This window comes from Onychostoma macrolepis, chromosome 21 (genome assembly GCF_012432095.1).
Source record: "Onychostoma macrolepis isolate SWU-2019 chromosome 21, ASM1243209v1, whole genome shotgun sequence".
Classification (NCBI taxonomy): domain Eukaryota; kingdom Metazoa; phylum Chordata; class Actinopteri; order Cypriniformes; family Cyprinidae; genus Onychostoma; species Onychostoma macrolepis.
In genome coordinates, this window is record NC_081175.1 from 29,582,789 (window position 1) to 29,607,789 (window position 25,001).

Genomic DNA, 25,001 nt, shown 5'->3' on the forward strand with positions numbered 1-25,001 from the left:
CTTCTTTCTTTCTTTTTATTAGAAATAACATATGTAGATGGTAATATCCAAATGCTATGCCAAGGCATACAATGAGGTTAAAGTCATTTTGATTTACATGACGGATTGGATCCAACATTAAAGGAGTTTATTATAAAACTGTTATTAAAACGTTTGTCAAAAAAGAGAGACCATTTACAAAAAGTTGGGGATTTTGTAGGGTCGTATTTATTAATATTTACATTTGATAATTTGGTTAAAATATGTTGTATAAAATATGTTGGTACGTTTTAAGTTTTTCTGCATATATTTATGTCTGAGTTAGTTGGGCTCAAAACATAACAGGCACAAAGAGTTTAACTGGAATGAAACCGAATATCAAACTAACTTTACCGCCGTCCATACGAGCACTGGGTGAGGGCGGGGCTTGATGAGGGCGGAGCTTGACGTTTCTGTGACACACCACTGTTGATCCCAAGTAGGTTTAGGGTAAGGTACACCCATTTGCAGCTGGCTCGACTCGTTAATCCTGATGTGAATTCTGTGTGTTTCAGTGCCCAGCTCAAAATTGTCGCATCTACCTCCAAGAAAATGTGCATTGCATGGTATGCAGAGTGTGTACAATACACCTGCAGACACACTCTCCTTGACTCAGTATTTCAGCACATGACATACAGCATGAATCATGCGTCTGTCTTTGCCACAGTTTTCAATATTTGAGTTTAGTCTCTTGACAACTCGGCAATTCAAGTGTAAGGATGAAAACCCTGTGTTTAGATGGTTATTTTGTCATATTTAAACAAACCTGCATAGTCAAAATAAAGTCTGTGGATAATGACTTTTATTTTTGAGTTATGCATATAGGTGTATTTTGTTTTTAAGTACAAAGCATTTTAAGTACTTTTTTTTCTGCTCTCCTAGAGCAGAACATATTTATTATAGTGAAAATTTACAAAATAATGCTGGTAATAGTTTTATAACATCATGTACAGAACATATGGTATTTAATGGCTGTGTATCATACAGTAAAAGGGGAAAACAGTGATTATATGTGAGATTACGATAAATATGTATCAGATTAATTCAGAATAACATGTAAATTATACAGAAGAAATGTACTGAACCATTATTGTCCTCCAATGGTTGGTGCATAAACATGATAAAATAAACTACAAAAATATGCAGATAAATATAGAATCTGGGAAATGTATCCAAATATACAGAAATATAAAAATATACATAATACATGAAACAGTGCAAAATGAACCAAATATTTAGTAAAACACAAAAAGTCTCTGTGTGATCAAGACGTGGATCATGATGTGAAAATGTCAGTAAAGTGCAGCAGCAGTGCAATTAAACTGGTGTCAGATTTGTGTTAAACAGAAGATATTTAATATATAGTTATTTAATGTAAAGTGCAGGACTGAGTGAGCCTTGTATTCAGCTTCAGTTTAGCTGTTAAAGTCATTAATGAGCTGCTGATGTGTTTAATCAGACATTGAACTGATTGACAGCTTTAAACACTTTTGTCTGGGTGTGGAAATGTACTTCTGAAGATAGTGTCTGAGACGAAATAAACTTTGAGGTGTTGCCCAGAGTAAGCAGTGATAATGCAGTCATAGATCATAATTCACGTTATTTTCAGTTTCATCAGCGTTCAGCAGCTTTTGCTCAGTGGGTCGCTTGTTGTTAACAGACAGCTGGAACTGAAAGCTGAGAAATGCACAGCCAGGGTGTTGAAATGATTTACTCTTGAATATTTCATGTATATGCATATTTTCATGAGTATTTTCATGTACCTGTAAAATATTTTCATTTACATTTGCGATCCTTCCTCATCTGTATTGCAACTAGAAAGACAGCAATAATTCTGAGGTTATGAATTTGTGTTCATTTATTTTAGACATGATTGAATTTATTCACATGCAAGATACGTACAAATATTATGTCAAATACTATTTTATTTAAGCATAGTATATGTTATGGACATATACAAGATATCAATTTAAATATGTCAACTGTACAGATCCATTATTATCTCCAGTACTTGTTGCATAAATGTAGAATATGGTGAAAAGATGAATAATGAATTCATATACAATAAATGGTTATTTCGCTTTCGCCACTGGTGACGTCTATATAAACCGCAAGCGCAGCAGTGGCAGCACACACACCGCGAGCTGCTGTAGACAGAGCTCTGCTGCAGATCTTCAGAGAGCACTGACGTATTTACAGCAGCTACTCTTGATTTTGCACTTTTCTGATTCGGATACAACATCGGATTACACTGTAAGTGTAATATCATGATTTATTGCATACCTGTCTGTTGTTATATTCTGTTGATGCAGTCGAGCACAAGTTAAGTCACGTTTATTTCTAGCTTTATGCAGTACAGATTATTTCATTCAAAACATTCATTTCTGAGAAACTCTACTGAAGGCAATAACATCATTATTTATTACTAAACTCGTGAGATCGCGAACTGAACTGAGATGAGTGACAGCTTTCTAGTGATTGTAAAGTGAGCAGTCTTTCACACTTTCAATGCTATACAGCTATAATCCGCTGAACAAAGAAAAAAAAGTATTGTTTTTCATGCTGGTAAGAGGACCGACAGCCACTGCGAAGTTTTGGTAGTGATATTATCTAACATTACATATAAATGCGTGATTCAGTCTGAAGCTGCAGCTGATATAGTGATGCACGAGACAAAAACACGGCATGCCGAAATAGATATGCTCAATGAAAATACAGACTAATAGATCACTAGAAAAATATTAGTATCAATATATTTCTTAAATTCAATTCTAATTATTTGTAAAAGTAAATAATCTTGTCTCACTGTACACTGCTATTCTGGCTATTCTTGTTATGGTGCAGCTGTTTCTTAAACATTATATCTGCACTTTATTAGAAAACCCTCACTAATTCCAGATCATTTTCCAACTCACAGTAAAATTAAAACGTTAAGTTTAGTAAACGTGTAGCTGAAGTTCAGGTAAATGTAAATGTCCACCTGACTGGTTAAATTAAAATGTATGACTCTGCAAACAGCTAATTAATTGTTAAATTGATCTCAACATTGTGATTTCGTTCAGGAATAAAAAAAAAAATAAATAAATAAAGGGGTTACTACAGCATTCCTCAGATCTTGCTCTTCCAGCTTATACTCCATGAGTGTGCACATCGTTGTTGCCTGATAACGAAAGTGCTCGCAGTGGATCACGTAATTTCCTCAAAAACAACAACATTCTTGGCATTCAACATCCCTCCGTACACCTCGTAGATAAAGCAGGACAAGCTGTCCTTACTTCAGCGCAAGAAACACAAGGTGTGGCCGACCGTCGAGTGACTCAGCCTTTACACAGAACGGAGAACCTTCATGTTGTTTATATGGAGCTTTTTTGGCAGCTCAAAGCCAAAGGAAATGTGGGTCAAATGTGACTGTCACTGTTCATAAGGCAGAAATGTTCTTTCCTAAGATTACAGAGATCATGCAGTGTTGTGGTGCTCTAATGATGATTGACAGGCTTTTCTATCACAGGTTTATATTGAATAATTGTGTGCTTGTTGTTGCCCCGTTTAAAACATAGCCAGGTCTAATTTCACCCCAGATTCAAAAGAAAAGAAAGAAAAAAAAAAAAGAAAAAAAAAACCAAGTGATTAGCATTAAAATTAAGCATATTTTAATTGTGATTTTTTTTTTTTTTATGATAATAGAAATGTATCTGTGGATGTGGGTTTTCTGTCAGCTGTTGATCTTCTGTAATACTGATGATCTCCAGTAGAGAGCGACTCAATACAGCATGACACACTGAACAGATCTCTAGATCTGCATCACATTCATGAGTTTGTAGAGTCAGAGCTCAGACGAGTGTTTTCATAATATCTATGATCCAGTATTTCAGCACATATGACATACAGTATATGAACCCCACGACTGTCTCTAGATCTCAGGCCACAGGTTTAAGTCTGGCGTGTTTTGAAGTGTTCGAGAGTTTGGTCGTGAAAACATGACAGCTCAGCAATTAAAGTGTAAGGATGAAAACTCTGCGTTTAAATGTTCAAATGTATTTGACTGGTTTTCAGATCGTTTCTTCTTGTAAATAACACCTTAAGAAAGATGTTTTAAAACCGTTTTGTCACATTTAAACAAACCTGCGTAGTCAATATAAAGTCTTTGGATAGTGACATTTTTGTTTATTGTTTGTATTATGCATAAGTATCTTTGGTTTGTGATGCAGTTTTAAGCACAATATATTATTTATTCATTTATTTCAATCTTAAGCAGGCTTATTCTCTCCTGAAACAGATTTATTACAGTAAAATGTTTTTTTTTTTTTATGTTTAATACTTATTTACAGTTAATTCTAGACATCATGTATAGAAAAAACTGTTTTAAATTGGCTGTACCGTATCATACAGTAAAAAGCTGATTATATGTGAGATTACTGTAAAACTGTATCAGATTCCTTCAGAATAATGTGTGCATATGTAAACTGTACAGATGAAATAAACTGAACCATTATTATCCTCCAATGGTTGCTGCATAATTTACAATAGGATAAAATGATGATTAATTAATGCTTTAAAAAATAAACTACAGAATTATGCTGAATAATATAAATAAAATACGGTATCTATGAAATATATGAAAATATACAGAAATACAAAAATATACATTATACATGAATTGTAGTGCAAAATGATACAAACATTTTTGTAAAGCAATAAAACACAGTTATCAATTATGTGAGAAAGAATCCGTTCATAAGTCTTGATTGTTTCTGATCGAGTCTGAAAAAGGATCTGAACAGTCTGTAGTCTGGAGTGATGAAGATGATGAAGATGATGATGATGTTCAGTCTGTTTCTGGACGTCACTGATGTTGTGTGTTCTTGAGAACATCTGAATGAAACTTTACAGGCCTTTCTGGATCACGTGAGACTAGAAATCACAAACATATATTGATTATCCTCATTTTTTTAGATTTATAAAATAGGCCTACTTAAGTACCAAAAGGAAATTAATTTTTTTTATGTCAATGCACTGTTTTATTATTGTTGTATGCAATACCTTATTCCTCTGAAGCAGCTTACAATACATTACACCTACTAAATACACTGACTAGCTTGCAGTATATTTGGAGTAAAGAGCTTTTAGAAAGTTAAAAACCTTTAGAAATGAAACAAGTGAGTTGACAAAAAACAATTTTATTTAAGACCCCTACCACCCTCACAGAAGCAGCATGATATGATCAACACATCTCTGGCAGTGTGTGCGCACATCTATAGCCATTCATCCACATTTAAACCGAGTGGACAGTGAAACTGCTGTAAATACAGACTGATGAGAAGAAAATCAAACACAGCAACACAACTGTAGCTGTATAACTTTACAACAGTAACACTACTTTAACATACTTTAACATAAAAAGCAAAACAGCAAGCTCTATTTGACATCAAAACAAACATTCAGAGATGCTCTCTAATGTCACACAGAACGGTCTGCAGTGCTGCTGCTTCAGGTCCAACACCTGAAGTATTGTGTTTAATCAGGAGACGCACAGCTGTTCTTCTGTGGATTTATAGGTCATATTTTCATTTCATCACCCACTGACTTTCAAAGCTGCTAAAGTAACGACTTTCTACCTCGAGGATCTTGATAGAAATGGAGTGAAATGTATTATGTGTCTTTCAAATGTAGTGAAGTTAAATTCATAAGTTAGAAGAAGAAAAAAAGAAGTAAAATAGAGATAAAGTGTACTTATGTACAATACTCAAGTAAATGTACTTCGTTACTGTCCACCTCTGTCTGTGATTGCAGAAAATCTTGAATCATTCTTGTGCCGCTTTATAACAGGAGTGTTATAGTAAGATGATAGTAAATCTAAGACAAGTTTAAAAATGAACAAACACTTACAGTTTGGCTTTTTCTCCATACTCTCTCGTCTAACAGCTGTCTGTCTGTTTTTCTCTCCGCTGGTTTGTGTCTCATCTCTCTCCTCCATTTCTCTCTCTGTCCTGTTGGTTTTTGCTCGTCTGTGGTTTCTGATGCTCCAGCAGTTTTCTCTCCGTGTTTTCTTCTTTCTACACACTATTTGAATCTGTTTAAGAGTTTAATTACAGTCATCTTAAGTTTAGGTACAGCAATTTCACATCACATGCATTATTCTTAATCTGTCAAATTTGAGCAGTAAAACAAGGAATAAAGATGATTACTTTATTTAACATTATAACAAACATTCAATAATTTACAGATGGCAGATATTAAAACATTTTTGACAAAACGGAAGTCATTTGTATAAAACATAAAGCTGCTCAGTAAAGCAGTTATTTAAAAATAAAAAAAATAAAAATAAAAAAATCAGGTAGGCTACCTGTGTGAAGAGGAGAAATAAAGAACAATCTAGAATGTTTATAAAATCACGCTGAATATAGGCTACATTAAGACATAATAGATCCAGAGTGAGAGTCCTGCTGTCCGAGTCAACAGAAGAGAATTCCGTCTCTGTCCGCTCACTCACCCGACTGTAACCGATCACCGCGCGCGCACACCACCCTCACCCTCACCACTTATATACCGTGTGGGTGTGTATCATAGACTGTAAGGTGTGTATACACACACTGTTATCATTGTTCCCATTGGTCGGCACAGAATCGCACACCACACCCAAAAAAAGGGTGTGTCCAAATCAAGCAGCAACCTCTCTCTCTCTCTCTCTCTCTCTCTCTCTCTCACTCACACGGAAGTGACTAAAACTGCAATTCATCGACTGGCCGCTGGAGGCTGTCTCCAAAAGGGAGTTAATCCCATAGACTCTCCATGTAAAAGTTTATTTTTAGAGATATTTTGTCATAGAGTAATAAAATATATGTTTGAATATTTAAAGAACACCGGACTCATTGACAGAATATAGTTTTTATTTTATTTTTATTTTTATTTTTATTTTTATTTTTTATTTTTTTCTTCTGTAGCTTGCAGGCCCAAAGATGTAAGTCTTTCCCTCTTAAGGAAACTTTAAAAGCTTTATTAAAAGATCCTGTGGTGTGGCAGCAATGTGTGAAAACTCAAAATGTCCCTCCTACTGGTGTGTTAACTGATGTGTGTGATGGGTCAGTGTTTAAAACCAATGCTCTGTGTATGCAGTCAGGTGTGAGTTTAAAGCTTATTCTGTACCAGGATGCTTTTGAGGTAGTCAACCCTCTCGGCTCAGCAAAGAAAAAGCACAAGATTGTGGGAGTGTACTTTACACTTGCCAACTTTGAGCCATTCTATCGGTCAAGTGTTGATCATCTGCAGCTTTTGCTTTTGTGCACAGAGCAGGATATGAAATACTTTGGGCATGAGAAATTGTTTTCAAGAATGCTGTCAGACATGAGAGATCTAGAAAACAATGGTCTAGTCACTTCTTCAGGTCATACTGTACACGCAACTGTCTTGTGCATCGTTGGGGACAATTTGGGATCCCACTGTATTGGTGGTTATACTGAAAATTTCAGTACTTCCTCTCATTTTTGTAGGTACTGCTTGGTACCCAGAGAGGAAATTGACAATGTGAATGTCAGTTTTCCAGTGAGGACAGTTGAGAACTACAAAGAGGCAGTGCAGCTACTGAAAGACAGTAAGGAAACAACTGTAAATGGAGTGAAGTTTGATTCACTTTTCAATGGCCTTCAGTATTTTCATGTGTGTCAGCCAGGGCTTCCACCATGTATAGGCCATGACTTAGTTGCGTATGACCTTTCCATTTACATACAGCACTTCATAAAAGTAAAGAAATGGATGACTTACCAGCAACTCAATCGGCGAATCAGACAGTTCAAGTACCTGGGATCAGATGCTAGTTCAGTTCCTTCAGAAGTCAGTGAACGTGGTAACAAAATTGGTGGGCAGGCAGTCCAGAATTGGTGTTTGCTAAAACTCCTTCCCATCATTATTGGTGACAAAATCAAAGACATTCAGGACCCGGTATGGCAGCTAATGATAATGCTAAAAGAAGTAGTTGAGCTAGTCTGTTCCCCCAAAATATCTGCTGCCCAAGTTAGTTTTCTTCATGTCCACATTCAAGAATATCTTGAAACAAGGAAGCATCTGTTTCCCTCTGACAAATTGAAACCAAAGCATCACTACCTCCTCCACTATCCATCACTGATCATGAGGCTTGGCCCACTTGTTCACTTATGGACATTGAGGTTTGAAAGCAAGCACTCATATTTCAAGCGGTGTGTGAGGAGGACACAAAACTTCACAAATGTTTGCAAGAGTCTTGCAAACAATCACCAGCTACTTCAGTCCTACATGAACTCCAGCTCCTTCTTTCCTCCAGTTTTGCAAGTGAAAGACTCCTCCCCTTACCATGCTGAGCTATATAGCAGTAAGGTACGCAGTGCTATTGAGACAGGCTCGGTCACACCTGACTTTGTGTCCACAGAAGTGAACTTTAGGGGAACTCTATATAACAAGGGGTTCTTTCTATGCCTTAAGAATGACGAGTCTCTGGAATTTGGGTAACTTGAACTTGTTCTGATGAAAGAAAACAAAGATGTGTATTTTCTTGTGACGCCACACTCATCATCTTACATGCCAGAATATGGGCTCCATAAAATTGGTGAAGCTGCAAAGGATATTGTTTGCATTAATGCTGATCAGTGTCTCGATTTTTATCCACTGCCAGCATACAGTCTGTTTGCAATGAAAGTAATATCCCTGAAGCATGGTGTTTTAGACCTGTAGCTATGTTTCATTTTCACTGATCATTTATTTCCCCTTTTAGCCATGGATGATATAGCCACTCTTATTAAAGAAGTACTACCAACGTGCAGCACACCAGATACACTGCAACCCATTTTGGATGCCCTTCAAAACATTGGTGTGGAAACAGTTGATGATATGAAGCTTGTCCAGAAAGATGACCTAGCAGGAGTGCTCAAACCCATTCAAGCAAGGAAGCTTCTTGCACATGTAAACAGTAAGTAAGGCCCAATCCGTAATATGATAGATTGATGATGTTGCCACTAGTGGCATTTTGGGGCTTACTGTGTGATTGTAATGAAAACATTTCACTTCCAAAAGATAGCTCTTTAATGACTTACATAATGTGTCAGCTAGTCATCAGATTTAGGCTATAGTTTTAACCTTTAAATGTATTTTTTGGGATTGGGAATATAAGTGATATACCACAATATAAGTAGTGTATTTACACAGTCAAAATGTAATCTCTGTTAAAGACTGACATTGATCTTTTTTAATGGACGTGTCTCTGTGCTTATTAGGTGTCTTCTCAGCTTCAGGCCGCTTAAAGATGGAGGAATATTTCCCAGTCTCACCCCAAACAATTATAACAACACCTCGGGTTAGTTCAAGCCCAAGCCCAAACTCAAGCCTACCTGTTACTTCACCAGGCTCATTTTCAACACCGACCTCCTCTCAGTCTGATACTGACAGCACACATTCTGCTACACGACTGAGCAGTGACTGGCACTACAATTTTAAAATCCCTTGGGACATGCTGCCAGCTGTTTTGAGGAAGAAATTAGACAATCAGGAGCAGCCAACAGCCAGGGAAATGATTCGCATAATTTCAGGTGAAATCCTCGCCATTTGCCAAAAACCATTAAAGAAGCACCTTAATGAAATTGCACGAAAGATGGTCCTAGAATATCCAAAGTCTTTAAAAGACGTGATAGAAGATGAAGTTGTTGGAAGTGGCCATGATTCTTTAACAAAACAACTTCAGTGCAGAGTTGATAACTACAAGCGAAATGAAACACTGAATAAGCGCAACAGTACTCCTGCAGATGACACAAGCACTGTTCCAGAAAATAAGAAGAAACGGAAAGACTCCTATGGCTGTATAGTGTTGGAGTCTGTGCGTGTGAATATGGATGCACAGATGAAGAAAAAAAAAGAGATTCAAGAAATGTTCATGACAAATGACAGGAATGAAAAACGTATACAAGAGTTAATCTCAGATACCTTCATATCTCAGAGAAGTGACATAAGGTCTGGTAAGGACACACATTTCCTTAAAGAAGAATGGCCCTACCTATTCTCACTTGTCGGCATGAAGGAACACTTCAAACTTTTAACTGGTGTCCAGTTAAATGAGGCATTTGAAGAGGCCACGACAACTAAATTTGCAAGAGTTCTTGACTACTTTCAGTCTCTTCCAATTGAGAAGTCAGTCATAGCTGCAAAAGACAGAGCTGAAATCCAACTGAGTGGTGGACCTTCTGGTGCAGTGTTGATGCTACTTTCACACTTCAAAGAGGATTGTACAAAAATGTTCCACATCGTTGACAAAAAATGCATTGCAGATGAGGTTGAGACCGATCGCCTACCACCCACACCATGCATTATTGTATGTGGTAAGTGAGAGGCAACAGAATTTGTGTGCCCTACATGCAAATAGACACATTTAAAGTGATGGATTTTCCTGTATGACTTTTCACAGGAACGAGTCCTCTATCTGCAGCAGCTTTCATGGTGGCAGCAGACCAGGAGGTGATAATTGAACATTTGACGAGCTTCAATGATGCACTGGTCAGCATGTTCATCTGCTACTACATTTTCAACATGCACTACCCTGTGGAACTCGGAGCCACGCTGGAGTTTCTTCAAAGGTAAATATGCCATAATTCTCTTTTGATTGGGAATGTTTCTGGTTCTTTAAGCTAGATTCTTGTTTGTCTCTGTATTTATGCTGTAATTTATTACTGTGAGTTGACATTTAGTTGATATCAAACAGTGTTTGTATTTTGTACTACTCCTTTACCAACAGGTGCATATTTAAGATCAATCCTGACAAGGGCTCCAAAGTTGAGCGTCTGGAAAAGAAGAAGAGCCATGCAGTGAACCCGAAAGTCCTGACCCTCATAACCCGCAGAGTTTGAATGGAGTTCTTAATTGGTAAGTTGCTTATTGTCACTTTGCATTCTTCTACTTACTTTATTGTACATACATAGTGCATACATTTTTGAAAAATGAACGCTGAGTGTAGACAGCACAAGTGGCACAAATTTAATTTTGCAATTTAATTGGTATTATTAAATATGGATTACTATATCTATCTCTACAGTGTAGTTCATAGAAATGAAATGATCAATACATGATGTTGAATACAGACTGAAATCAAATATACACTACTATTTTTCACTTAATCACTATTACTTTTTTTAATTTTAGCAGCTATCTAACATCCTTGTCACACTACAATACTACAAACTACAATAGCTTACAAGCATTACAATAACTTTCAACTGCCATATAGAGAAAAAATAGTCATTATGAAGGGGAACATGGCATAATACAGAAAAAAAACAGATGATTAATTCAACTTGTGTACACCCATCTTGGTAAGATTAAAGCATCTCTAACATCTAACAACAAATATATGTTCTCTAGATCCAAGGAGGATAATGTGCATGGGACCTGTCTAGGAGAACCTGTGGAAGTGATCCAAAATTCAAGATAGAACACATTTTAAAAGGTTTTAAGTCTTTTACAGTTGGTTGGCACTATTGAAACTTATTTTTTTTGTGCGGGTTGTAATGTTAGATATTTAATTTATTTTATAGTTTTTTTGTTTTGTTTTGTATTTATATAAGTAAATTTAAATAAGAGTTCTGTACATGTTAAAGTAAAAAATTATCTGTTTAAAAATATTAACGTGTTATGTTTTGTTTTATTGTTTTTATTTGAAAAATTGATTTTGTTTTTATAGAAACAAATTTATTAGAGTTCTGTACATGTTAAAGTAAACAAGATTATCTGTTTAAAAATGTCAACATGGTAACTTTTGATACTGGACCCATGCCTAGTGTTTATGTTATGAATAAAAATTGTTATTGAGTAGTATTGAGTTCTGTGTAATTTTTGAAAACTTGTAGTATTGCAGGTTTGTTGATATTGTAGGCATTAAAGTAATTAAAAAAAAAACATGGACACAAAAACCTAAATTATGAACTTTTATTCATGTGACATAGGCATTTCTTTCCTACCAGGACACGGTTAATTCACTTCCACCCCCACATGATTAATGATCTTCAATGGCAATGAATACACTTTGACTGACTTGATTTGTGGTTATGCATTTTTTTCCAATTTTTACAGGACAAATCTGTAAACATTATATAACATTTTATGTAAAATTACATGTTACTCTGTAAAAATACAGTAAATGTCCTTGTAAAAGTGGAAAATTGTTGTAATACCAAAATACATGCAATTATCTGTAAATATAATGATAGAACTGTAAAATACAGCAAATATCTTTAAAACACAGGTATTGTATTGTATAATGAAAAAGCAGGAAAATTCTGTAAAAAAATACAGACCATTACCTGTAAAATTACATTTATTTTTAACAGTGTGATTCTCACCGTGCTACCAGCCCAGACCAGTGACCTCAGGTGTGATAAGACTATCCTCTCCATAGTCTTCATTATGTGTGATGCCTATAGTCGTTTAACTTAGTGGAACAACCCTTCTTTGGCACCGGAATCAAACACGATTTTTTCCAAAGCAGAGGTACTCTCTAGCTAGTGTTCATGGATGTATATGTGGAAACCTGATATGGGGGTTTTGATGAGGATATGTACTGAAAGCTGTTGCTTCCAATATATTATATATATATATATATATATATATATATATATATATATATGTATATGTATATATGTGTGTATGTGTATATGTATGTATGTATGTATGTATATATATGTATGTGTGTATATATATGCCTCCCTCTCTGATTCAATCATAGTGCATCTGTGAAAATAAAACTGTTCCAACGGCTACTTCCCTCTGTGGTGTTCTGATGGACACACCTGGTTCACTGAGATTTGAGCTAGCCCTAACAGTATAAGGTAGCCCTTCGCTACATGGTCAATCACTATAATAAATACATTGCATAATAAAATATAATACAACACAATAAAGTAAAATAACATTAACACACTGGGAAACAGGTTCATCCTTTTAGTTCAATAACTTGACTGGTCTGCAGAAAGCCAAGTCCTAATCCCATCTGAACACCTCTGGTGTGACTTTTAATCTTTAGCCAAAAACTCATCACCAAACACCAATGACTTGTATAATATTACATTATTTTATAATCATTTAATATTTTATCTATCCACTTTATTTGTTTTAATAAGGTAAGAAATATGTCTTATCACAAAACAGACAACTGAAAATTATTTCTGTACAGATGTCAGAAATACAAAAAAAAAAAACCACTTCCATTAAAGATTACAGCATTGTTTCACATTCAGCTATGTGAACACACAAAAAAATTGAAGGCATGATTCGAAAAAGTTAAATGGTCGTAAAAAAAAATAGTCACACTCATGGTCTTCGGTCAAAAATGACCGACCATAGGAAATGAATGGCAAATGGGAAAAAATAAAAAAATACAGAAAATTTTTGTGTGTACAATCTACAAATCCCCAACAATGCAGAAAAAACATTGCACAGCAATGAAGGGGTGAAACTCTAAAACATCTAGAGTGCAAAATCAACACATCCACTCATACACACGCACACACACACACACACACACACACACTTGTACACACACACCCCCCAATGAACTGGTGTGCCTGTAACACAGCAACTATGTAAAATAAAATCAATAATTCAACTACAATGCAGTTAAAAAGTGGACAACAAGGAATGGGTTATACTCTAAAACATCAAGAGTGTAAAACAGATACATCCACTCACACACACTCACAGACACACACACACATACACAATTATACACACTCAAATGAATTGGTATGGCTATAACCATATAGCCAAAATGAGTTGAGTGAAATAAGAGGTTGAAATCAGATCAGACCCTGAAGGATTAGGCTCTGATAAAGCATTCCTCTTCATTTTTGTTATGTTCATGTTTTGTGTAACAAAATGCTTTCTGTGTTCAGGGTTGACTGTAGTAATAATAATGCAAAAACCTATATAATAATAATAATAATAATGCAAAAAAATATAAACCTTGACAAAAAGTAGTCTTTGAGAATGCCTAAATATACATTTATATCCACAACCTAATAAAAGTAAACAATTATGTCTAAAAACAACTAGGGAATTCACAAGACTCTCTATAGAGTCCTATACAGGCAACTAGTGGTTACACCATGAAATTACATGTTTTTTCTTTCTTTGCTCACACCAGGAGGTGCTAATCTGCATTCAAAAAATTGGATTTTAAAGGCCTAGTGTCTATTTTTATCTGAAATACTGCATAAATTGAAAAATAATTAATAAAAAAAAATTTTGTACTATTTTCAATGGGAAAAATTTATCATAATTATTGCATAAATATTAATTAGTACCATAAAATTCTCTCAAAATACAAAAGAAAAAAAGGAAAAAATATTATTGAACAAAAACATATTAGATTGATTTTACTGAAGAAAAAAAAAATTAAATTTCAGGTGTCCGGCCACTTTTGTCCGTGAAGACCATGAGTGTGACTCCCAAATAAGGACTGCACAATTAACAGGATCGTATTACACAATCTTTGAATGCCTGATTATGAAGTGTCATTGATATAAGTGGCAGTGGGTTGTTATAGACAAGAAACGTACAGTTTTATACCACAGTTTTATATGACAGATTTGACTTACTTTACCTAACCTGAGAATAAATCAAATAAGGTAGAAGGTGTAGGAAATGTAGCACCATAAAACAATACACACAGAGTCATACATTTCTAAATCATTATTAAAAATGATTTGTTCAAATAAGTGCAAGCCAGCAATTTGGAAGCTAGCATATAAAACATAAAGCTGCTCAGTAAAGCAGCCTATTATTTATATATATATACAAATAAAAAAAATCACGTACCTGTGAGAAGAGGAAATAAAGAACGATTCAGAATGTTTATAAAATCACGCTGAATATACATTAAGACATATAGCCACAGCGAGAGTCCTGCTGTCCAACAGACAGAAGAGAAGAGTCTCTGCACTGCACCGATCTTATACTGTTGTGAGTGTGTGTGCGCGCGCGGGGATCGGTTTCTCCCATCGGTCAGCACAGTGTTCCTGTTTTGGAGGCGTGACGGGTTACCAGCGGTCATTACCGATTTGATTGGTTTATTTTGACCCGTTACATTTAGCTTACATATGGCCGCCAAATACATATATAAAAAAACAAATAACTACAATTTTAAAAATAAATAAATCAAATCAACAGCGTGCACTTACGCCCCGCGTCTAGTAAAGATCGTCTCTAAGCAGGGCATAATAAATCTGGGTTGTGGTTATGGAATCCCAAAGCACGAAATACACAATGTTGGTCAAAGAAAGTGATTAGATTTATTTAATACAAACAAGTGGAATTTAGAGTATCTCTTCAAGGTGTCCCAAAGGCCAAAATAACAAACAAAACCAATCTAGATAGGAAAGAGGATAAATAAATAACCTAGTCAAATATCAAAAGTAAAATACATTTTACTTCCCTAACTAGGCTACCTAACACAAAACAGAACCCAAACCAAAACGGCAGGACACCCCTTGCTCCACATTCTTAGAATACAACGTTAAGAATGAATGAATGTGATCTACAGATTTTACTCTACACTTGAAAGCAACAAATTTGATCAAGGAGGAATCCAGGAGCTCTCAACCCAACCCAGCGTCCTTATAAAGACCACGCCTCGTCTAAACCCCCAATGGCGATCGTATGGGCACAGGGACATCGGCATCCTATCAGAGATCAGACAGACAGAACAAGAGAGGGAGGAGACAACACACACACTGTTTTTATACATTCTATGACACACACACACATCCACCCACCCACCACAAATACTGTACAAGAAAGTCAGGTCGTAACACCCACCCTTGAAGCGTCTAGCTGCCGCAAATCCCACAGCCATCCCACAAAAGGAAGAAGAAGTAACCGCACCCTCACTACAGTATTTAAGCGCGCTGCAGGAGGATCGGTGCAGACAGAGACGGAATCTCTTCTCTTCTCTTCTGTCTGTCGGACAGCAGGACTCTCGCTGTGGATCGATATGTCTTGATGTATTCAGCGTGATTTTATAAACATTCTTTATTTCCTCTTCTCACAGGTAGACTACGTGATTTTGTTTTTTAATAATAGGCTGCTTTACTGAGAAGCTTCATGTTTTATACGAATGACTGCCGTTTTGCCAAAAAATGTTTTAATATCGGCCACCTGTAAGTTATTGAATGTTTCCCAGATAGCAACATAGTTTTGGCCCAGATGCAGCCCACATCTGGCCCGTGTGAAATCCATGCAGGCCAGATGTGGGCCGACACTGCTTGCTGTCTGGGTTGTTATAATGTTAAATAAAGTAATCATCTTTATTCCTTGTTTTATTGCTCAAATTAGGTAGAAATTAAGAATAATGCATGTGATGTGAAATTGCTGTATACCTAAAGTTAGATGAGTGTAATTAACCTCTGTGTGGTTTAACAGATTCAAATGGAGTGTAGAAAGAAAAAAACACGGAGAGAGAACTGCTGGAGCATCAGAAACCACAGACCAGCAAAAACCAACAGGACTGAGAGAGAAGTGGAGGACAGAAATGAGACACAAACTACTGGAGAGAAAAGCAGCCAGACAGCTGTTAGATGTGAGAGTATGGACAGATTAAAACCAACAAGTAAGTGTTTTATTCCTTCATTTCATTCTCTTTTTATTCGTGCCAGTCGTAACGGATTTAGTTTAACTGACTGTGTAGCATTTTGTCCCAAGCTCCTGTTAATTTCAGACCCGATCAAAACTTCGTGATATGATGTAATATAGATATTGATATAGATATTTATGTTGAATATTCATCTAATTCTAAATTATGGTGAAAACCAAAATATTGATGTGCTAAAATAACGTTTATGTTTTCCAAAAAAAAAATGCTTATATTGCTTAACTGGCCAACGGAGCGAACCAACCCCGTGACGTCACACACGGTGGTAGCTACTGCAAGATGACGGCGCCCGTGCTCCAAAATCTATAATAAAACATCCTTTTTTCTTTAAAATGGTTCCATTAATCTTGCTTGTAATATATTTTTTAATTAAAGTGGAAAACACTTTACTAAATAATGCAAACTTGACTGACAGCTTCACTTCAAATTCAATGATATAAAGTTAGGAGCTTTGTTTTTGAGTTCTGTCTGTATTTATCAGTTGCTACTCTATCAACAGAAGCTTTAGGAGCGCGAGAGATCAAACGTGAGAGAAAAAGGTCATATTGAGGTTTAATTAATAAAGTATTGTATATAATACTGGAAATATTGTATAATGTCCAGTGTTCTCGTAGGATATTTGTTTATTGCTTATGATTCGTTTGCATTGTAGGGTCTAATAATTAGGTTGAGCTGTTTTATATATTATATACTGTATATGTGTGATATATTCAGACGTCAAGAAAGTCTCACTCCAACCAGGCAATCAACTCATTTCATTACACAGAATGTTCTTGCAATTGTTTTTAATCATGCTGATAATTTTTAGTTAACATTATTATCTAACATTTAAAATTGGAAATGCATTCATCAACTCTTTCAAGTGTGACTTTTATAAACCAGTTGAATGAATGTAAATGAAAATATGAATTAATTCAAATAAATTTACATTCTTTATTGTCACTATAGCATATGCACAACAAGTATCAAAGTGAAAGTCTTGGATGCAGTTATGTTGTGACCGGAAAGACCAGAATCCACAAAACACTAACTGCATAGTATACATAATGCACAGGATTCTCATGTTTTCATTACTATACAAAATGCACAAGAACATAATATACAGAATGTTTAAAATTCATTATACGTTTTAAACTCTGCAATGATCCTTTGAACAGTTCCTGTTACAGTACAAGTTACAAGTATGCTATGTAATGGAGTGCAATATCAGTCTTTACAGGGATAGTCCATCCAAAAAATGAAAATTATCTCATTTACTCACCTTCATGCTATTCCAGATGTACAGTACATGACTCTTTCTTGACAAAGTTTTTTAAGAAAATAATCCATCTCTGTGAATCCACATCACACAAGTGAATTGTAACCCATGCACGTATGACAGTTGATCGGAACCGATTGTTAATAGTCAAAAGTTTATATTATTAGTGATTTTCTTATCTGTTGTTTCACTTCAAAAGATACTGATTTAACCACTAAGCTCAGATGGATTACTGTCACAGTCGTAAAGCGTCTTTAGGACTCACAGAGATGGATTATTTGCCTAAAAATCTTAATTTGTGTTTACCTGTCCAGTAGAAAGAAAATAATATGCATTTGAGACAGCATGAGGTGAGTAAAAGATGAGAGAATTTTTATTTTTGGGTGAACTATCCCCGTAACAATCATATTCTGTTGGTATGCTAAACCAAGATCAGCATAGACTAATAAGAATAAAGTGCAACCTCTTGTGTGCTTGTGAACTGTGTTTGCTTTAATCTAGATCTCCAAAGAAATGACAATATTTGCATAATATCAGGTGTCTGAAGATCAAGATCCCAGTCATTCAAAGGTGATGTGTCTGAACAGAATAAGACTCTTGTCTGATGAGGGCTCTCTGGTACATCACTACATCCTCTGGGTCAGCATCAGAAGTTTATGGAAAAGTTGCTCCGCTCCCTGGAAATTGAGAAAGGACATGTATCATAGTCTAACAATACAAACTGGTTTGAACTCCTGTGACACATTTCAAACTTAAAATATTTCAAACAAATAAATACACTATGTATGCAAGTATTAACAGTACTAAACACCTCAAAATTATGCACCATTTAGTTGCTGGAAACTATTTTCAGACATAATTATGTGCATGTATTAGGTTTTGCATTTGGATATTTAGGCATTATTAAAGACGACTTTTTGTCAAAGTTTGTTTGTTTTTGGCCCTGAAATGTTCATCTGACGTGACTATCATTATTATTATTATTATTACAGTCAAATCTGGACACAGAAAAAGCATGGTAAAAAGGCGCACATTGCTAAAGTTGACAGTGCAGTGATTGACAGCGCACTTGTAAAATAGCATCGGTCATTGTCAGATACAGTACATTTAGTACTGTACATTACTCGCTGTGTTTGGGGGTCTGAACTAATCGAAGCAAATATGATCTAATTGAAGACTGTAACTGTATGCAGATAACCAGGATTATGATGATGATGATTTTGATATCATTCATCTGTGCTATTCTAAGAAATCTTATCAACAATGTAGTGTAGCAGCAGATAAATACTGATAAAATAATAATAAAACAAATCTTTATATATCATTTTATATCATTAAAATAAAATGTGAAGCCGCTAACAAATGCTCACATCCACACTGGGTACGATTTCGTGCAAGATTCGGGGTACGATTTCGTGCAAGACGGCTAATGTTATTTATTTGTTGCGTTGTCCTTGTGGTTTGTGTTACGTTGGTAAGACTAGCAGACCTTTGAAAAATCGTATTTCTGAACATCGGTGTGCAATCAGACATCGCGATCCGAAAAGTCCAGTAGCTCAGCACTTTGTAAACTCGAGACATTCCGTTTCCACTCTTCAGTATATAGGAATAGAAGTAGTTAAGTGTCCACGGCGCGGTGGTGACATTAATAAATTACTTTTACAACGTGAAGCCTTTTGGATTTTTACATTAGATACTTTGTCCCCGAGAGGTCTTAATGAGGATTTTGATATTCGTCCATTTCTTTAAATATGGAATGCTTATCCAATTATGTGTTTTTTTTTATATAGCTCCAATAAAGGTTTTGATGGTATTGGTTGAATTTATGTATGTAGGCAGGTATTAATTAATCTTGTTGTATTGTGTATTGAGAATTGTATTTTGTCATTTCTTTGTTGTTGTTGTTTTTCTTTTTGACTGCGGTTACTTTGGTTTATTTATTGTTGTTGTTGTTATTATTATTATTATTATTTTGGGTATATTGTGTTAGGTCATGTGACCTTTTGCTCACATGTATAAATAGACGCATATCAGTGTTGTTCATTTGTCTGATGAAGAGCCTGTGTGCTCGAAACGTTACACCTTATGTGAATTTTTATAAATAAATTTTTCTTTGATACTTTTGGAGCTTAGGTGTTGCCGACTTTGCATTTTCAATACACATCCACACTGGCGCAACACTGACACCTTCACTTTCAGGTCAAGAATCTGTCAATCAAAAACTCAGTAGCCAATGGGAACACATCGGTGTTATAGCGCCGCCCCCACGAGAGATTTTTGACAGTATGGCGAAAACTCTGGAAGCGCATTTGTATGTACAGATCAGCGAATGAAAGAGGAGAAAACGGTTGCAAAACATGCAGTGTATTAAACATGAAGTCAAAGATTTTGACTGCAATTTATTTTTATTTATTCAGTTTAAATTTATATTTTCATGAGTTTCTTGAAAATTACCTTCTTTTTAATTGGCACAAAGGTAATTCCATATTATACAGCGTTGCACATTATAAAACCAAATCACACACGACATTGAGTTTATGAATGTCATGACCAGCGTTGTTGTACACAGTAAAACCTCCAGTGTTTTACTGGAGTGTTTTACTCACACTCAAAGTGTTAAAAAAGTAACACTGAAGCAGTGTTAAATTTAATGAGATTAACTTTAACACGGTCATCATCTTTAACCGCAACCCAGCACGGAGAGGTTATCGCGGGACCCCCAACACAAAGGACCCCCAGCAGTGTGTGCCCTGCGTCTTGTGTTGTGCAAGATGCGAGTGCAACAATGATAGATGTTCCTATGGAAAATGCAATAAATATGCATTCTTTGTGAACAGCTTGGGGCATTTTTGTTCATTTTGGTGGCATTTTTACCACAAGCCCTTATAAATTTCCCACCCTGGTACAGTTATATGAGGATAAATCTGATAAATATACAAATTTTTTATTTTTTATTTTCTAGTCTCAGATGATCCATAGGGGCATGCAAAGAGGTGAGATTCTCACATCAAAACCTTCAGAAGTTCTCAAGAACAAACACCATCACTGAGACACCAGCAGCAGAAGATCTGAACATCATCATCATCTGAGACTTCATCACTCCAGATCAGTACCGCCGTTCCCTATACACAGAGTACGCAGTTTGCGTAGGGCACCAACTCCCGGGGCACCATCCCAGTTACTCAAAAAAAAGAAAAAAAAAAAGTGACGCGCACCATTCCTCACACCTCGTGTTTTCGGCTGAATGCAAATGATCATAATTGATGGATAACTATGCCCGTGAAAAGACATAAGCTATCCGGCGCCAAGAAAAGGAAAAAAAAGATGAAAACGAAGCCTGTGCGTCACTTTCATGTAGGCTACATTCATAATCCTGTGAAACTTTTTTGGGTGTTGAGGTCAATAACGTGTTTTAATGTCGGTAATAATTTCACCACCACCAACGCGTCTAATATTCTCTCAGCGTTTCCATGTTCACTTACAAAAGATAGCCATGGTTTTAACACGAAAAAAGATAAATAAAAAAACATGATTCTTGTAGCCATGGGAACCGCAAATTAACCATTTTGTTACTTCAAATAATAATATACAAAGAAGTATTAAGATAATATTTTTGTGGTTATAAAAACAAACCTAAGCCAACAACCGCCTTTAAAATGACTTAAAATGCATTATATAAAAATAATGAGGCAACCCTGCTGAAAAAATGAATCACAAATACCATTACAAACATTACAAACCATTAAAAAACATTCTGTAGTGTGTTTTGGGACATATTCCATTAGGATTTAGAAGGCGACCAATTACCATAACCAGGAAAACCATTACAGATTATGTGATGGTGTCCATTGTTTTGTTTTTTTTGTTTGTTTTTATCAACATTACATGTTATTACAAATGCCTGCAAAGGGAGCCAAAGGCCTGGTCATTGCTGCTGTTACACTTACAGGACGATCGAGTCCTTGTCTAACAGGCTATTGACCCAACATTTGATTCAAATATCCGCTTAATCTCAAATTTTTGGCCACCTTTTTGGTATAGATCAGTGGTTCCCAACCACGCTCCTGGAGGCCCCCCAACACTGCACATTTTGCATCTCTCCTTTGTCTGACACCCATTTCAGGTCTTGGAGTCTCTACTAATGAGCTGATGATCTGAATCAGGTGTGTTTGATTAAGGAGACATGGAAAATTTTGGGGGTAATTTTTGAAAAGTCCTGGATTCTAGAGGTTTTTTACAGACTCATCTGATTACAAACACACTCCGCAAGAGCTGCTTTCTCAGAGCATCTGCTGATATCACTGCACTTTACTGTCATCGTTTCCACACCACAAACATTTGATCCGTGTCTGCGTCACAGAGACTCGGTTTTGTTTGACAAAATATTAGTTTCATTTTGTCTCATATTTCCTGCATTTTCATTTACTATGCGTTTTTTTTTTAATATTCCTGTATATTGTGATTTATTTAACAGATTCTATCCACCTTATTTCTATCAGAAGTGCGGTCACGTTGATTTGAAAATCACATGTATCTGGCTTCTGATCTCACACACTTCCAGTTACTTTAGTTGCACAAACTGCTTTTTATGCTGCTTGATTTTGTAAATCTGTTGCCGTTATTTTAATGAATTGTCATAAACACACACTGCTCTGAAATGCTAATTGTTTTGCGGTTTACTGCACTTTATTCTTCTAGATAAGTAAGGTGTATATTTCTCTGTATATTTTTGTATCTTTCAATGCCATTTATTGTATATGTATTTGTTAACTTTTCAGCCTATCCTTAATTAATGCAAAAATCATTGGAGGACAATAAAGATCCAGTATTTTGTTTGTAAAACTGACTTATGCAAAACTTATTTGTGTATTTTCCTCCATTCTCAAACTGCTTGTCATATGAAGGGTCGTAGTGATGCTGGAACCAATAACAGCATCTCAAAGCTGGGAATCACTAGAAAACACAGACCTCTAAACTCAATAATAATTTGTAAATATGTTCAGCATTCCTAAAGAAGTATTTAGTTGTTTCTAGTCATGAACTGACCAGGACTTATTAAAATTCAGCACACAGCGCCACCCTCAGACTGAATAACTGCTGAAGCTTCATCTGCTGTGTTCAGAATCAGTGACCAGACATTACACCAGACTACAGATTAGTTCCAGACTCTGATGAAGACTTTAGATGAACACAACACTGAGAAGATGATGCTGACCCTGAGAGGACTTCAGATGACCCCAGCTCTCAACCAGCAGAAAAACTGACCAATTCTCTCTGAAGCTGCTTTGAAACAACATGTATTGTCATATAAATGTGAATGTGAAAAAATTCTTAGAAATAAACCAGGTCTATATTTATGTGCAGGAACTCAAACATTTCAAGAATAAACAAATGAACACAATAAACAGACTCAATATTCCTCTTTATGCAGTCAGATAAAGTGTCTGGATTGACCTTTGACCCCTGTAACACAGTCACGTGTCTCCCTCTACAGACGATCATCAGAATCACAGCAGAGTTAAAGATCTATAAATATATCTGAAAATATTTTACAGCAACAGCAATGAAAACACACTTCAGCAGCTGATATGATGTTATCTACTGGATTCATTTAATAAAGAGTTTCTGAGAAATCACTAAACACAGACAGAAAAGTTTGTGAAACACAAAGATGTAAATGTGACTCTGATGGATCAGTTCTGCTGTTTTCATCTCTTCTGAAGCTTTGAATGGTTAATTTAATAATTCATTTTGAATAGTCTAAAGGTTAAATCTGCGACACAGAGCTGAAGATGTAAATGTGTGAAACACACCTGATTCACATCAGCAGCTCATCAATGACTTTAACAGAAACACAAGAGCTCAAGACTTTACACGAGACACACAACAGAGTCCATTACAGCAGAAGATCATCAAAGATTGATAAACTCGCTAGAAGTGATGATGTTTTACACAAAATCACCATTATTAATTGTCAGTTAACTAATTGCCATTTAATGAATTGAGCTGAAAGCATGTTACTTGTATTAAATATAATTTAAGACATTATTAATCAAACATGTATCAGTAGATGTGTTTTATACAGAATATTAACTGCTTTCATATTTGTCCACTAGATGGAGCAAATAGACTTAAAAATCAAAGGACTTTGGTTTCATATTCAAGACACTGTAAAGAGAATCAGAGATCTGAAGCTGAATCAATCTGTATCATAATGTCACACAAATCAGCATAAAGAGCCTCATCACACACATCTGATGAGTCTGAATCATATTACAGCATCAGTGTTATACAATCAGCTTCAGCAAACTGCTTCAGAGACGAGGAGAGAGATGATGACAAACTTGATAATATTTTTTTTTAAAAGGTAGTAAGCATGAATATTGTAATTAATATTAGATGAGTTTGTACAGTTAAATGCATGACAGTTAAGACAGTTTTAACATGTATAAAGTAACACACTATTGACTTTATTAATGTACAAGTTCTGGTGAAATCAGCAATACTATAAGACACACCAAACATATAATGATAAACAGAGAAATAATAGTGAAACAGGTCTAGAAATAAAAGCAGAAAGCATCAGTAGAATCTCTTAAATCACAGCAGATTGTTAGTAATTCACATTATTGTTGTTGTGCTGCAGCAGGGGTTAATGCACTTTCTGAAATCAAGGCTCCTTTATTTAGGTTTCACCGAACCTGAAAACAATCACTATAGCTTTTTACACATAAGTGTACAGCACACATTTAAACTAAACATGACAGCAATAATATTTCTTTCAAGAATATATTTCACCAGTTTATAGTTGTACACAGCAAATATTGTCCAAACGGCCCTCAGTGAATCTGGGTGCTATCGGGACCTCCAGGATCGGTTCTGGAGGAATATCAGCATCTTCAGGGTCTTCTCCATTCACCTGCAGGACCAGCGGAAGCACATCGAAGCGACCGGACTTTGGTTTCCATCCCAGCTGAATACACACTAATAGAAATAGTCAAAATGATGTTAAACAGCGGACATATATTTTTGTCACACACACTTGGAAATCCCAGGAGATCATTAGTCTCTGAA

General features: G+C 35.6%; 1 protein-coding gene and 1 long non-coding RNA gene across 3 annotated transcripts; one reads left to right on the forward strand and one right to left on the reverse strand.

The window, feature by feature from the left end:
- The first annotated feature begins 2,168 nt into the window (after positions 1–2,168).
- Positions 2,169–11,918, forward strand: LOC131529002 (uncharacterized). Of its 2 annotated transcripts, XM_058758505.1 has the most exons (6): positions 2,169–2,271; positions 8,759–8,953; positions 9,258–10,352; positions 10,439–10,607; positions 10,766–10,893; positions 11,389–11,918. In XM_058758505.1, the coding sequence occupies exons 2-5, from the start codon at positions 8,761–8,763 to the stop codon at positions 10,875–10,877; spliced, it is 1,569 nt and encodes a 522-aa protein (XP_058614488.1). In that variant the 5' UTR covers positions 2,169–2,271; positions 8,759–8,760; the 3' UTR covers positions 10,878–10,893; positions 11,389–11,918. The 2 variants fall into 2 exon arrangements, with proteins under 2 accessions (XP_058614488.1, XP_058614489.1); XM_058758506.1 differs by lacking the exon at positions 2,169–2,271 and having other exon boundaries at positions 8,748–8,953.
- On the reverse strand, positions 2,271–6,613 carry LOC131529003 (uncharacterized). The gene is made up of 3 exons (XR_009267971.1): positions 6,362–6,613; positions 5,905–6,088; positions 2,271–4,929 (listed from the first exon to the last, which is right to left on the reverse strand). It is a non-coding gene; the product is annotated as an uncharacterized LOC131529003 (long non-coding RNA).
- Positions 11,919–25,001: the final 13,083 nt, after the last annotated feature.

What these genes read in the sequence shown, in the direction of transcription:
- LOC131529002 (XM_058758505.1), top strand. Translation starts at nt 8,761, where the DNA reads ATGGATGATATAGCCACTCTTATTAAAGAAGTACTACCAACGTGCAGC. An exon ending in GCTTCTTGCACATGTAAACA is followed by an intron (nt 8,954 to 9,257) that starts GTAAGTAAGGCC and finishes TGTGCTTATTAG; the next exon opens with GTGTCTTCTCAGCTTCAGGC. An exon ending in ACGCTGGAGTTTCTTCAAAG is followed by an intron (nt 10,608 to 10,765) that starts GTAAATATGCCA and finishes CTTTACCAACAG; the next exon opens with GTGCATATTTAAGATCAATC.